Below are 14,838 nucleotides of genomic sequence, written 5' to 3'. Positions count from 1 at the left end.
ATCCACAATTATCTAAAAAGGTTGCCAAAATGCTCCTCTCTTTTTCAGCTGCACATGTGTGTAAAGCAAGATATTCTTCATATACTTAAAACAAACCAAAAATCGCAAGACTGAATGAAGCAGACAGAAGAAACAAGCTGTCTTCTATTAAGCCAGACACTAAAGAGCCAACTATGTAAAACAATGCCACTACTCTCATAACATTAAAAAGAAATTTGGAATATAATTACTTTCATAAAAATGTCACTTAAATTCACATACAATGAGTTTATTCTAAATAAACATTTAAAAAATTATCAGTTTTAATGTTTAACTACCCACCGTTTTATGACAGACGGAAGAAGGCTTGAAACAATAAGTAGTAAGATTTAGTGACTGAATGAATTATAGTGGTAAAAGTAAAACAACTTAGGCACCTTTGATGTAAGATCACTTCATGCTCAGAAAACCTTGAGATAAAAAAATGATATAATCTTAATGGACTTGGTTGTTCATAGCAGATTTGCCTGTTCTAATCTAGAGAATTAATCACCGTAATGTGAGCTGAAAAAAACTCATTAACTAAAAATATCATATTTTATAAGGGCTCAATTAGAATTCCAGCACATTACCAAAAGGCTGCCTTTTATACCCACACTTAATAAATAGGACACGTTTCTGCACAGTGCTACCATGCCTGGGCTGAAACAGAACAACTGATGGGGTCAGATTAGAGATTCACCCAAGGCAGAGTAAGCCTAGATCCAGCACAGACAGAAGTCCTTCATCCCAGCTGGGTAGTCCTCACAGGACTGAACGTATCCAGACCCCCTGCAGGCATATAGTGCAGTAGTTAAAGCTTGTGGAGGCAGACTGCTTAGTTTATTCTTTTCTTAGTTGTATAATTTCAGAAAAGGTTTAACTTAATCTCTTGGTGCCTCACTTTTCTTTTTTTTTATAAATTTATTTATTTGTTTGTTTGTTTATTTATGGCTGTGTTGGGTCTTTTTGCTGCCCGCAGGCTTTCTCTAGTTGCTGCGAGCAGGGGTTACTCTTCGTTGCAGTGCATGGGCTTCTCACTGCGGTGGCTTCGCTTGTTGCGGAGCACGGGCTCTAGGCACACGGTCTTCAGTAGTTGTGGCTCGTTGTGGCTCGAGGGCTCTAGAGCACAGGCTCAGTAGTTGTGGCGCACGGGCTTAGTTGCTCCGTGGCATGTGGGATCTTCCCAGACCAGGGCTCAAACCCGCGTCCCATGCATTGGCAGGCGGATTCTTAACCGCTGTGCCACCAGGGAAGCCCTCATTTTTCTTAAAATAGGGATAATTATTAAATCATAGGGTTACTGTGGGGATTATAAAGGAAAAGCACTTAGAAAAGCACCAAGTATGAGTACTTGATAAATATTACTATTACAGTGTTTTACCTGAAATATGGAGTAATAAACTACTAGTCTAATATACAGGGTTGGTTAGGGTATGAGAAATATTAATAAGATACTCTAAAAGTTAACTATGATATCTAAAAGGTCTAGGATTAAAGATCCATAGAGTAATCACAATTAAGGTTATTAAAAAAATTACCTCAAAGTTATCATTTAAAAATGAGTAAATAATAGATTTGGTATAGACTTTGGATTCAGAAAACATCTACTGAATGTTTTCAAAACCAATGCATTTCTTTTACTGTTGTGAGAAAAAAAAAGTATCCTCAACTAACAATTATGGGGCAAGTGATGTGTTTTTCCTTTTTTTTTTTTACAAAAACCAAAATTTAAGTAAAACATTAAAAAATTTAATAAAGGAAAGATACAAAGTATTGATAGCTGTATGATAATATTATAACTATGAAAGCACCAGCATCCAAACCTTCACTCAAAGTGAAAAAGAAAAAATATAAGCTGAATGGAAAATGACTCAAGAGTCCAAGGACAATCAGCCTGCATGAGAGGAAAGTCCAGAGGGAGAGTGGTGGTGACCGGCAGGAGAAGAGCAGGTGGGTGAACAGCCTCCTGTGATGGCAAAATATATCCTGTAGGGGCAGGATGAAGGACTCTAGAACCTTGACCTGACGCTGGGCAAGGCAGAGTCATTCAAACAGCTTTCTGGGACTACTCCCATTGCTGGCCGATGCCTAAGACACACAGAAACCAGAGCAGGGAGTTTCCAAAATCACCCCACAAACTGAACTGGCAGTTTGAGGTAGAAAACACTTTGAAAAGAGGATATGGTAGTCTGCAAACTGCCGTCAGTTATGTCAGCGCGTGGCAAAGAACGTCCACGTTCTTACTTCTGCAAGCACCCCCATCCTTCTGCAGGACTTCTACAGTCAAACACTGGGAGCCCAGCACTCTCTGCTTCGGGCCATAAACCTGTACTAAACACCCCAGAGCAGAGAGAGACGGCAGCAGCAGCCCGGAAGGCTTCTAGGATTCTAGGAATGCTTGAATGCTTCTTCATGTAATCAGCTTTGTACCCCTATCTGCCTCACTGACAGAACAAGGACTTAGATGTAGGTCAGGAGGAAAGGAAGTTGGACACACAGTCCATGTTTCTGATATACTCCAAATCAGCTCAGGTGCTGTTTAAAGGCAAAGGAGAGAGTGTGCAGGAAGTCTGGTGACTAGGAAAATAAGAAGGCTGCTCATCTTCGTAGGCCAAACATTATACTTCCTTTGAGCAAATCTCTGGGCTTGAGTAAATAGGATAGTCAAGACTCACGGTGACTACTTTTCAGAGAAAAAGACAGTGAGGAAAAAAAGTACCAAGGAGATTCTAATTTGTGATCTTTTCTCAAGAACAAGTTACACTATGATTAAAAGAAATGTACTGACTTACCTGGAAAATATCTGTCTTGTCTTCAAATAAACTGACAAAATATTTATAGTCAGCATAAGCCCAGAATTTGGAATGATCATAGTCTCTAAATGGTCCAGAAATACTAGATCGGTCACAGTTCCAGGTCAGAAACTCTTCAAGTGTAGCTTCTACGTAACTACATGTGGTTTCAAACTGAGGAGCTGCAATGTAAGAGAACCCAACTTTAAATGTACATTGAACACAGTTTCCAAATATTCTTGTTTTCTTAAATGAGGATAATTTCAACCAGGAAGTATTAACTATTATTTAACATTAATTAGAAATTAATTATGTACTTGCTAAATAATTAGAACCATTTACAACACTTAACAATACTCTTGATTAAATTTAAAAGTAAAAAACACAATTTTAACCTTAAGATTAAAGACTACCCTTTCAAAAACAAACAAAAAAAAAACTACCCTTTCTATAGCCTGATGCAGTAATCCAGTGGAATACTTTAGTTTATCACTTCTCCAAGAACTTTTCAGGGGTCTGTGAGGTCTAAACTATTTTCATAATAATACTACGACAGTATTTGCCCTTTTCACACTTATTCTCTCACAAAAGTACGGTGTTTTCCATGGGCTACACAAATTGTGTTGACGTCACTGCTCCAACAGCTAGTGGACTGTGTGCTTATGTTCTTATAGTTTTAAATGTCCGTAAATAAAGAGGAACAAAGAGCGTTGCTCACCAAACAGTTCTACAAGGATTAAGTCATAACCCACTGCAGTCACTGACCAACCAGTGCACTCTCAGAGGAAATTAAGACATAACAGGATGAAGCACTCTGTGCTTCAGATAGAGGAAATTAAGACCATAACAGCGTGCTCTGTGCTTTGGACAAGCAAGCCTCTTAGTGAGATGTATATCTCGGGAAGAACTTCAATGACCCCAGATTCTTGCATCTTCCTAAAGAAAAGCACTAAAATCATTAGCTGTAGATATTTGTTATTTGTGACTAGCAGTAATCTTTTACCAAGATGTCTGCTTGACTGCACACGTTCCCTAGCCAAAAATCATATGCATACAGGCTTCTTCCCTACCCTTCGGAGAAGTTTTCTCAGAGCTCCTGAGAGGCTATCTCCTGTGCCGTAGTCCTTTAAGACCCTGAATAAAACTTAAACTCACAGCTCTTACAATGAGCATTTTTCTTTAAGTAGACATGTCTTGGTTTTAATTTCTAATAATGCTAAGTATCACTAGATATAACCCACATTGACAAAAAAGCTCACTCACTGGGGTACTCAATCGTTTTTAAGTCTAAAGGAATCCTGAGACCAAAATGTTTGAGAACTACTTCTTCAAATAAAAAAAACGCAACAACAAAAAACTGTCTTTTGAAAATTTTCAACTTTATACTGCACATTTATCATACAGAGCTCCTCAATCATTAAGTAGACAACAGCTATTTAAAGTCTGTTCAATTATTCATTAGCCCATTTATTTCAGAATCATTTATTAAGTACCTAATTTGTAACTAGCATTGGGCTCAGGCTTGCAGGAACATAAAAGAAATAGATAATACTCTTGAGTTTAGACTATATTTAGATAAAAAGAAAACTTCAACCAGAATAATAGGGAATTTGAGGCATCATATAACTAGATCCCAAATTTTGTGCCATAGACACCTAGGAAAAGGCAAAGACCACCGGAGATGAGGGCTGATCAGGAAAGCTTGAAAAGTCTACTGTCTGTCCATAGTGGTTTGTTATTATGGGTAGAACTCATTTATACAAGAATTATTCTCCTAAATAGTGATGAAATGAGATTTTTTTTGCAATTAGCTGAATACTTTAAATGTACATTGGGATGTTAATATTCAAGAAACCTGATTATGATCTATTTTGGAAAACATGAAATCCTTTCAAAAGGAGATGTAGATCTAACACATGTAAATCAGTCAGCACAATGCTAGACACATAGCAGATGCTCAGTAAAAGTTAGACACTATTATTAGTACTTTTTATTATTCATTCATATATTTACTTGGGGCACTTTAAAAGTTAGCTGAATTGGTAGTAGGAAGAAAAGGATATTCAAACATCTTTTCCATCCATTTCTGCTCAAACTGTTTAGGATTATCCCAATCACATTTCTCCCTCCTCCTCTCTTTATCCTAAAACCATATAATGGCAGAGAAATAATGGAGGGGAGGGTGTGTGTCACCCTTATTTCATTTACTTCATCAACTTGTCACCTGACTTTAAGAAGCAGGAAAACTTTACTAGGCTACATTTATCTAAAAGATAAAACCCTGCAGATTTAAGAACTATTTAAACTTGAAAATTTTTGAGAAGCTTTAGAATAGTGGCTGGCACACACTGACCCATCAATATATAAAAGCTCTTAATATTATCAACATCATCATCAAGAATTTAGCATAACAGCATTGGAATACACGGTTTTTTAACAAACAAAAACCCATGTAGCAAGAAAGCTGCTTGGTGATGGAATCATTTCTAAATCATTTCAGTAAGCTCCAATGTGAGCCTGAACACATTCTACTGTCCTGTAAGTTTTCACTTCACAGAATTCAATCCAACTGATCCAATGGAATACTAAAGCCATTGCTTGAGCCACCTGCCCCTAGGGTAGACTGAGGACTTTTCAGTTATGACCAGTTTTCACAGGCACATCCGTACTGCACCCTCATCAGAAGACTTCATTTTCTATCACAGCAAGTTCTGTACTTAAAAGAATGAAAATCTAAAAATGCAAAAAACGACACGTGAGAACTGTTACTGTCAGGGGAAAATTACAATGAATGGAATGAATGAAAATGAAAGACTTTTTCATTTACATAGTGATTTCAAAATAGAATCTTTTCACCCGTTCCTGGTAATAATGGCACCAAAGGCACTGTTTTCATTCTGTTATCATGACAATTTCTTTCTGTGTAGTACAGTTGTTTTTCTTAGTTTATTCTATGCAATGGAATTACTCCTTTCTAACTTGATTATTATTGTTCTTTCGTTTAACATTAAAGTAGCCTAGGCAGCTGCAACTTTCATCCTACTTACTGTCAGAATGTTAGGTAAGAGGAAGCTCAACTGAGTTTAGGATTTGGAAATAGTGTATAAATTGAGTTTGCTTTTGACTCTCATAAAAGGAAGTCCTAAAATATTTTTTTGCACAGCAGTGAAACAAACATTTCTCCATTTTGTTAGACTTCATCACTTCACAATCAAGAAACACTTGGAATGTGGGTACCGACTATGACTTTTGCTTGTTACTCCACTCCCTATCAACAAATGTTTAGGATTATTTCTACATCTGCTTGCCAGATCACTGCCAGCTGAGGTATAGTGTTGTCACTGAGAATATATGTTGGCAAATGAATCTGATCCAAAATGTTTCAAAGAGCTACTATGACGTCATTATCTGCTTCCTAAAATAAACTAAGAGACACATTACAGTCAAATATGCTAGTTATTAATACTATTATTTCAAGCATTCTAGAAAAATTCTAACCAAGACCTAAAACAGAAATAAACATGCTCAATAGAAAGGAAACAAAGTTATCATTGCTTCTAAGATCATATGCCTGTCTTACTAAAAAGCCCACAAGAATAAACTAAAACACTAGGTACACTATTAACTGGCTGCATAAAAAATAAACATGCAAAAAATAAATGGCTTTTATTTGTATATCAATCACAGTTTGAAAAACAAAAGAGGCAAAAATATTTCCTGACAGCTACAAAAATTTTATAATATTTTAAGAAATTTGTAGACTTATATGAAAACTCCAAATCTTTTTTTTTCCCCCAAATCTTTTTACTGAGGTAAAACAAACTAGGTAAGTGAAGATTACACATTCTTGTGTAGTAAGATACAGTATTGTCACAAGGCAGATTCTTTTCAAATTACATAATTTATAGCACTTCGTGAATTTTCATTTAAAATCCTGTTGACGGAAAGAAAAAAAGAAAAACACATGACCTAAAAGTTGCAGGTTATGTTTTATTCGGGTATGTTACCGAGGACTATAATCTGGGAGATGGCCTCTCAGATGCTCTGAGGAACTGTTCTAAAGAGGTAAGGGAGGGCTTCCCTGGTGGCGCAGTGGTTGAGAGTCCGCCTGCCGATGCAGGGGACACGGGTTCGTGCCCTGGTCCGGGAGGATCCCACATGCCGCGGAGCGGCTGGGCCTGTGAGCCATGGCCGCTGAGCCTGCGCTCCGCAGCGGGAGAGGCCACAACAGTGAGAGGCCCACGTACCGCAAAAACAAAACAAAACAAAACAAAACAAACTGTCTCTGGTTTCAGTATGAAGAATGGCTGAGGCGGGAGGGCAGGGAGTGCACAGGGCCTAAGGACGAGGCTACTCCAACCACGGAGGTGAGAGAGCAGGGTAACCCCAACTGGAGGATGGCCTCGGACAGAGAAGCAGGTGGATGCTGGATACTTCAGGTGTAAGTCACCAAGTCACCAGACACCACTTAGAGAGGCCATCTGAATGACTCAGAGCTTTCTGGCATAAGAAGCTTCTTGGATAGTACTGCTCCTGGTGATAATGTTCACACCCTTTGACCCAGTCATTCTCCTAGGAATCTGTCCTAGGGAAACAATCAGAAACTTGCACAAGATTTATTTTCAAACATGTTCAGTACAGTCTTATTTATAAATTTAAAACTGCTAAGCAATCTAAGCAAAATAGGAGAATTTTAAAGATAAATTATGGTACTACCATACAATGGAATATTAGGTAGCCATTTAAAAGTCATATTTATTTAATGTCAAGAGAAGCTGCTCAGAATATGTTAAGTAAAAAAAAGAGAAAACGCAGGCTGCTCAAATTAACACAATTTTATTTTTAAAATACAGAAAGGCCTGCATGGACATATGTAATTAGTGATTGCCTCTTGGTAATGTAATTAGTGATTGCCTCTTGGTAATAAGACTAAGTATTTTTAAACTTCTTTGGGTCTTCCCATTTTTCCAGTGTTCTCTAAAATGAGAAGGTATATTTTAATTTTTGAAATTATTTCTATTTTTAAATAATATTTTTTGAGCATTTACTATGTGCTAGGCACTGTTCTAAATGTTTAATGAATATGAACCCATCTAATCTTGAAAACATTTCTAAGATACAGAAAAGTTAAGTGACTTGCTCAAAGTCACAGAGTAAGCCAAACTTTGAACCCATGCAAGCTGACTTGAGTCAGCTCTCTTACATCACTACCCTACACTGCTTGTGGAAGTACTGTATTTATACTCAAAGAAATAACTTTAAAAAGAACAAATTATTAAGACAACCCACATAATGGGAGAAAATATTTGCTCATCATATATCTGATAAGAGTTAGTATCCAGAATATATGAAGATCTCTTTTACCACTCAACAACAAAAAGGCAAAAAAACACACAAAAAAACACACATAAAAACAAAAAAATCTCAATTAGAAAACAAGCAAAGGATTTGAATAGACATTTCTCCAAATTAGATATGCAAATGGTCAATAAGCCCGTAAAAAGATGCTTGACAAAATTAGTCATTCGGGAAATGCATCAAAACTATAATGAGATAATACTTCACACCCACTAGGATGGCTAGAATAAAAAATGGAATAAGTATCGGCAAAGATGTAGAGAAACTGGATCCCTCACACGTTGGGGTGGGAATGTGAAATGGTTCAGCTGTTTTGGGCAACAGTTTGGCAGTTCCTCAAAAGGTTAAACATAGTTGCTGCATGACTCGGCAATTACACTTCTAGGTTTAACCCAAGAGAAGTGAAACCATATGTCCACACAAAAACGTGTATCTAAATGTTCACAGTAGCATTATTCATAATAGCCAAAATGTGGAAATAACCCAAACGTCCATCAACTGATGAATGGATAAACATTTTGTTTATCCATATGATGGAATATTATTCAGCAATAAAAAGAAAATATAGATACATGCTAAAACATGGGTAAATCTTGAAAACATGATTCGTGACAAAAGCTAGACACAAAAGGCCACAACTGTATGATTCCATTTATATATATCCAGAATAGGCAATCTATAAAAACTGAAAGTAGATTAGTGATTGCCAGGGGCTGGAGAAGGGGGTGAATGGGGAGTGACTGCTAATGGGAACCAGATTTTTCAGTGTGACGAAAATGTTCTGGAATTAGATAGTGGTTGTGGTTGCACAACATTGTGAAAATGCTAAAACCACTGAATTGTATACTTTCAAATGGTGAATTTTATGTGAATATCGTCTGAATTTTAAAAAAGAACAAATTATCTTTAGTAAAAACTCAGAGCAGTTTCTCTCAATTGCAGAGACTTTCTACTTCCCTTTTTCTTCTATGCTGCAGTACTAACTTTAAAATGTCAAATTACTGTATCTCCGCTATAAAACAGGATAATAATAGTACCACTCCAAGTCGGTTTGAAGAAGATTAAGAGAGTTAATGTGTATAAAGCCCTCAGAACAGTGCCTGACACAATAGTTCTCAATAGCTGTTAGTAACAGTATTGTATTTGGAGTCTAACCAGGAGGTGAAAAAAATTACAATTTCTATTTTTCTTCAAATTATTGTTTAACAGACACTTCAATGAGTGGAAAATTTATCTGACTAAATAAAATCAAGAAGAAAAGAGCACAAGCTGATTTTTACATAGCTGCTGCTGGTCTAGCATTTAATTTAAAAATACAATAAACATTTTGGTCTGTGACTAGAATGAGATGCCAAAGAGTTTCGGGTCTATTAATCCTGCTCTACCTGTCACTGGAGTACAAAGGGGTTCCAGACACCAAAAACCCAATAATTATATGAGATATACTAGAAGATCAACATGAGAAAACAAAGCCTGGAGAAGCTGGAAGAGAAACTGGGTAATTTTCTAGTTCCTTCTAAGTTATTAATAGATATTCTTAGAGCCACTTCACAGCAATGCTTAAGACACTATGAATTTCTAGACTATCAAATTTACCCATATTTAAATAGAAGTTAAACACATATTCTGAAGCCAGACAGTGGTCATGGACTTCTTTAGATTAGAAACAGTTTCTAATGTAAATTGTTTCTTTCCTATAAACTAACTGTCTTTAGATTAACAGTAATTGCTTTATCTGGCTTAAGGCAAAAAATCAAGCTGTTACAAGTCTTCAGGGATGAAGAGGGAGCTGGCAAAATCAGACTGCTTAAGAGGATAAAAAAACAGCTTCACATATGTTTCACATTTATGTAATGCAATAGAAGTCAGGCAGCTGATAAAGCAGAGAGGTAAAATTACACCCAGACTGAGCACTATAAATAGTGAGTGAGGCGACAAATAAAAGGAAACATTGCACATGAGTCAAAAGTAGAAAGGATTGTTAGATTAGTATTGGTCTCTTTCAATCACATAAATAATAGCACATTAACAAATATTTATTAAGTGTCTACTATGATCAATGAACCATGATACATGAACAAATACATTTTATGTGGGGTTATAAATTATAGGTTGTTTAGTCTAAAAAAATTATCTTAAACTGTCCTTTTAAAATTTCTAATGAAGTTTTCCTATCTGAAAATGGTCCAAAAGAGGATTCAAATAAAGGATTCTCTAGAGATAAAGAAACCACGGTTGAGAATGTGGGAATGCTACTGAAGAGACATTATGATGATGATTCCTTGTAGTCCTACCTGTATCTGTGCGTTTCGTTCCCATCCTGAATCGTATCTGCTTGCCCTGAAGGACCTCAGAAAGATGTTTTGCAGTCCAGTGTTGGGCTGGCCAATCAAAAACCATGTTACAGAAGATTGCAGGTTGTTGTAAAGACATTATAATTTCTTTCGCTTTCTCTGGTGTAAAAGGTTTGACATGTTTACCTAGGGAGAGAAATAAATAACTAAAAAGTTATTTCATATAATATGAAGAATAAATAGCTAATATCATTTCTATTATGGCAAATCCTTCTGTGTAATTGCACTTCATTTATTACTCTTTACATAAATATTTGGCCTCAAACAGCCATAATTCTTCAACGATTTTTCTCAAATATTAAATTGTAAATGTTGGAAAATATTTACAATCTTCAATGTCAAAAATGTTTTTTTAAAAAGGCTTTCCAAGTATTTATGTACATTTAAAAGATGCAATTTTTTGACAATATTATTTCCTAAATAGAGAATTATGTAAGAAATGCTGATGGAACCTACTCTTGAACAACTAGTGTTGCTGGACTCAGCAACAATTCTACTTGATATAGCACATGTTCATGCCAAAAAGACTACCGCATTCACACAGCAGTGGATGGGGAGCGGGAGAGGGGATTATTTTATTGCAAGATTTAAAAAGATAAAATATGTGCTAGGGTGGATATCAGTGTTAATCCTTGATTCTGACTGCATCTATAAACTGTACAAGGGAATATGCACAAACTAACACTGTGACTTACTGAGGACTTCAATAAATTTCAATCATAGAATGTTAATCCGGGATAGGAGGGTAAAGATTAATATTTGTTAAATAAAAGAACAAGTGGGGACTTCCCTGGTGGCGCAGTGGTTAAGAATCCGCCTGCCAATGCAGAGGGTACAGGTTCGGGCCCTGGCCTGGGAAGATTCCACATGCCACGGAGCAACTAAGCCCACAGTAGTGCGCCACAACTACTGAGCCTGCGCGCCTAGAGCCCGAGCTCTGAAACAAGAGAAGCCACCGTGGTGAGAAGCCCGTGCACCAGAACGATGAGTAACCCCCTCTAGGTGCAACTAGAGAGAGCCTGCGCGCAGCAACGAAGACCCAATGCAGCCAAAAATAAATAAATAAATTTATAAAAATATATATTAAAAAAAATTAAAGAACAATAAGTTTCTCTTTAAAGACATCTCAAGATGAAAGTTTGGGGGGAAAGTTGAAAAATGCTTCATACTCTGATCCCCAAAACATGAATTTATGATTCTCTAGTACAATCAGCTAACCCCTCTATTTCAGTTACCTAATCTGTAATTACACTTACTCAAAAAATTACGAAAAGCTCATGAATAATCCAAATTCCCCCTTCAACCAACCTTCTTCTAAACTTTCTGACAAAAGGAGGAGGGATGGAGAAGGACTCATCGAGGAACCTGAGTAATTTGTAGTTGTCTGAATGTGAGGCTTGTTTTTAAAGAAAATGAAAATTTAGGTCAGTTTGGCCCTCCTTTCTCAGACAAGGACAAAACCCAGAAACCTCTCCCAAACCAGTGGTGAAAGCGAGCAGGCTCTAAGCCCTCAGGAGCTGACATCTAAGAACACTGTGGCCCCTTCTGGGTAGTCAGGGCTCTCATGTGAGGACATCAGTGTGGCTGCTTCAGGGGATGGGCGGTGCCAGAGGTGGGGCTACGTGGAGTAGGGAAGACAGGAGGCACTCTTAGGTCTCTATGTAAAAGAAGGCCCAAGTTTATCTTTAAGTGACCTTTACCTACTGAAGAGCCCTGTTAAGGAAAACAGGCTGTAACCAGGAATTGTTTAAAAAAGGTCTTAACCCATGCCAGCCTATAAATGTAAGCACAGGGGTACCTAGATTGCAATGTACCAAGTCTTCCTGGACTTGGAGTGCCTGGATTCCCTGTGTATGAAAATGGACAAGCCACATTTTTTATTATATATTTTTAAAGTTTTGCTAGACCATGAAAAGCTACAATTCATTCATGATAATACCTGTTGCTTGTGACATATAAATTAGTACTACCCTTTGGGAAACAACTGGGAAAATGAAGCAAAAGTCTCAAAGAACCACCCATTAACCTAATAACTCATGTTAGAGGAATTTGCTTTTAACAAAATAATCATAAGCCACATACATATTCATTTATAGTATATATATGTACACACATATGCATAAAATATCTATTACTATAATAAAAAACCCGAAAATACAAACAACCAAATGTCTCAAAAGTAGAAAAATAATTTACTAAATATTTCTCCCATAGTACAGTCCCCTGGTACATTCAATTCATTAACAATAAAAATGAGGGCTCTGTAGCAATGTGTGGAGCTGTAGGGACTGGAACTGACTCAGAGAGTTATTGCAACAGCTAAGTGAGAGGAGTGGTAATAAGGCCCTGAACAACAAAGGGTGGCAGTGAGGAAGGCAGAGATGGTAGAGATGGAGAAATACTAGGAGAACAACGTCAAAGACTATTACGACTGAAGAGATGTGGGGTAGGAGGCAGATGCAGCTGTAAGGAAGACTGAGGTTTCCAGACTTTGTGACTTGCCACGAGAGAAAGGTTAGGAGTGACATCTCCTTCTGTTAGGAAGATGAGAGTTTGGTTTTGATCATCATCATCATAACAATACCATATATTTACTTGTATAAGGCTCTACTATTTGCCACACACTTTTATATACATTAAAATAAAAGTGCTCATTGGATCCTCTAAGAAGCCTGTAAAACACAGGTACAGAAGGTATTTTATTTCCATTATCCAAATGAAGAAATGGAAGTTCAGATGTCAAAGGTCAAAACACCAGTGATGATAGGACTATAGGTCAGGTTCCCTGATTCCAAGTCCAATGCTCCTCCTACTGCATAATCCTGCTTCCAGAGAATTAAAACTGTAGGACTTACACTAGCACTAAAAACAGAGAGACAGTATAACCCGAAAAGATAAGCTGGTGCAGGGAAGCTTTAGATGGATCCATAGATAATAAATCCACATGTGCTGTTGGGGAGAGAGGAATGTTCTGGTTTGTGCACATGTTTGTATGTGTGGTGGGGGGAGTAGTTAATATCTACAGTAGAGATTGCTAGTTGCCTACCTTACCCACTACTGCTTTCTTCTTCCTCACTAACAGAACTTTGGGCAATGGGAGCGGCTGAAAAATTACATTTCCCAGATTCCTTTGCAGATAGGAGTGGCCAGATATATATCTGGAAGTTGCTGAGTCAGCCTTTCCCCTTTATCCTCCTCTCCTATATCCTGCCTGGAAAACAGACATCATGTTTAACCATCTCAACAGATAAAAGAAAGGCCCAGGAAATTGCAAACACCGGCTGAAAGAATGCAAAGATGTCCATCTTTGTGCCCCGGAACCAAAGCCAGCAAAATTGTATCCCCTGAATGCTTTCATATAAACACATTAACTCATAGTCAGGACTCTGTTATTAGTTCATAACTGGTATAGCACCTTGCCTTCTGAGGCTATGGTTTTCAAGGACAACCATATTCTCCCTAGAGAGTGCTCTGTGGCTTAGGCTGGATGAATCATGGCTGGTGTGACTCACTGTAACATTCTTTCAGTTCTACGTTTGTAAAATGTTCAAGCTTTGAACATTTTGCTTCTAGAACTTTAAAAGGCAGAGAAAAACAGAAGCACCAGTCCTTTGGGGGTGACGATTTATTTATGCTGCTTATCTTAAATCAGAGCCAATAGATCACACGGCTTTGAATGTTTTCAAAACAGTTCTCATATCTGTACACCTAAGTACGCGGGCATTAGTAACACGAGTAGTGTTTTGACAGAGGAGCTTCAAAGAAGTAAATAAATATTTTTTCCTCTAACATAACATTAAATTTTCTAAAAAAGTATTTAATGATCTGATCAAAAAATGCCAAACATCCCAAAGGTTATTTAATAGGAGACTCTAAAAACTAAAGTTTGCTGAGAAAGTACCAGGCCCAGTGATTGGAATATATTAAATGCTCAAACATTTGCTAAATGAATGAAAAGTGCTATAAAGCATATGCAGAGTAGATCAGTACGATGCTCACCATAATAGGAAATTAGCATATTTGAAGAATTTCAGGTCTATCAGTGAAATAAAACAATCAGCTGGTTGTGAGATAAAAGTAATCTGGGTTCTGATCGTTTAATCAACAATGAACTGGGCTATTAACAAATTGAAGTGTTACAATTTTCTTTAAAGAAGAATACAGTCTATACTGTATTAATTAAATAGCCTAGGGATGCACCCAATCATTCCATGCCAGGGATATTTGCAAAGAGCTATAAAAATTCTGAAGCAACCTCAAAAGCCTTTAAAGAATAAATGTATTTAGGTCTAAACTTGCAGCAAGTAGCAATT

General features: G+C 37.0%; 1 protein-coding gene across 3 annotated transcripts in view; it reads right to left on the bottom strand.

Annotated features, from left to right (window-relative positions):
* HSPBAP1 (HSPB1 associated protein 1) overlaps positions 1-14,838 on the bottom strand; it is a 67,409-nt gene that overhangs the window by 44,328 nt on the left and 8,243 nt on the right. For all 3 annotated transcript variants that reach the window (XM_079921339.1, XM_079921338.1, XM_079921337.1), the window contains exons 2-3: positions 10,466-10,651; positions 2,814-2,995 (exon numbers count right to left, since the gene is read on the bottom strand). In XM_079921339.1, coding sequence (XP_079777465.1) covers positions 2,814-2,995; positions 10,466-10,651 — 368 coding nt within the window. The remainder of the gene's footprint in view (positions 1-2,813; positions 2,996-10,465; positions 10,652-14,838) is intronic.

Source organism: Stenella coeruleoalba (genome assembly GCF_951394435.1).
Source record: "Stenella coeruleoalba genome assembly, chromosome: 5".
NCBI classification, from domain to species: domain Eukaryota; kingdom Metazoa; phylum Chordata; class Mammalia; order Artiodactyla; family Delphinidae; genus Stenella; species Stenella coeruleoalba.
The sequence above is the reverse complement of the archived record's forward strand: the minus strand, read 5'-3'. Positions and strand labels throughout refer to the sequence as shown.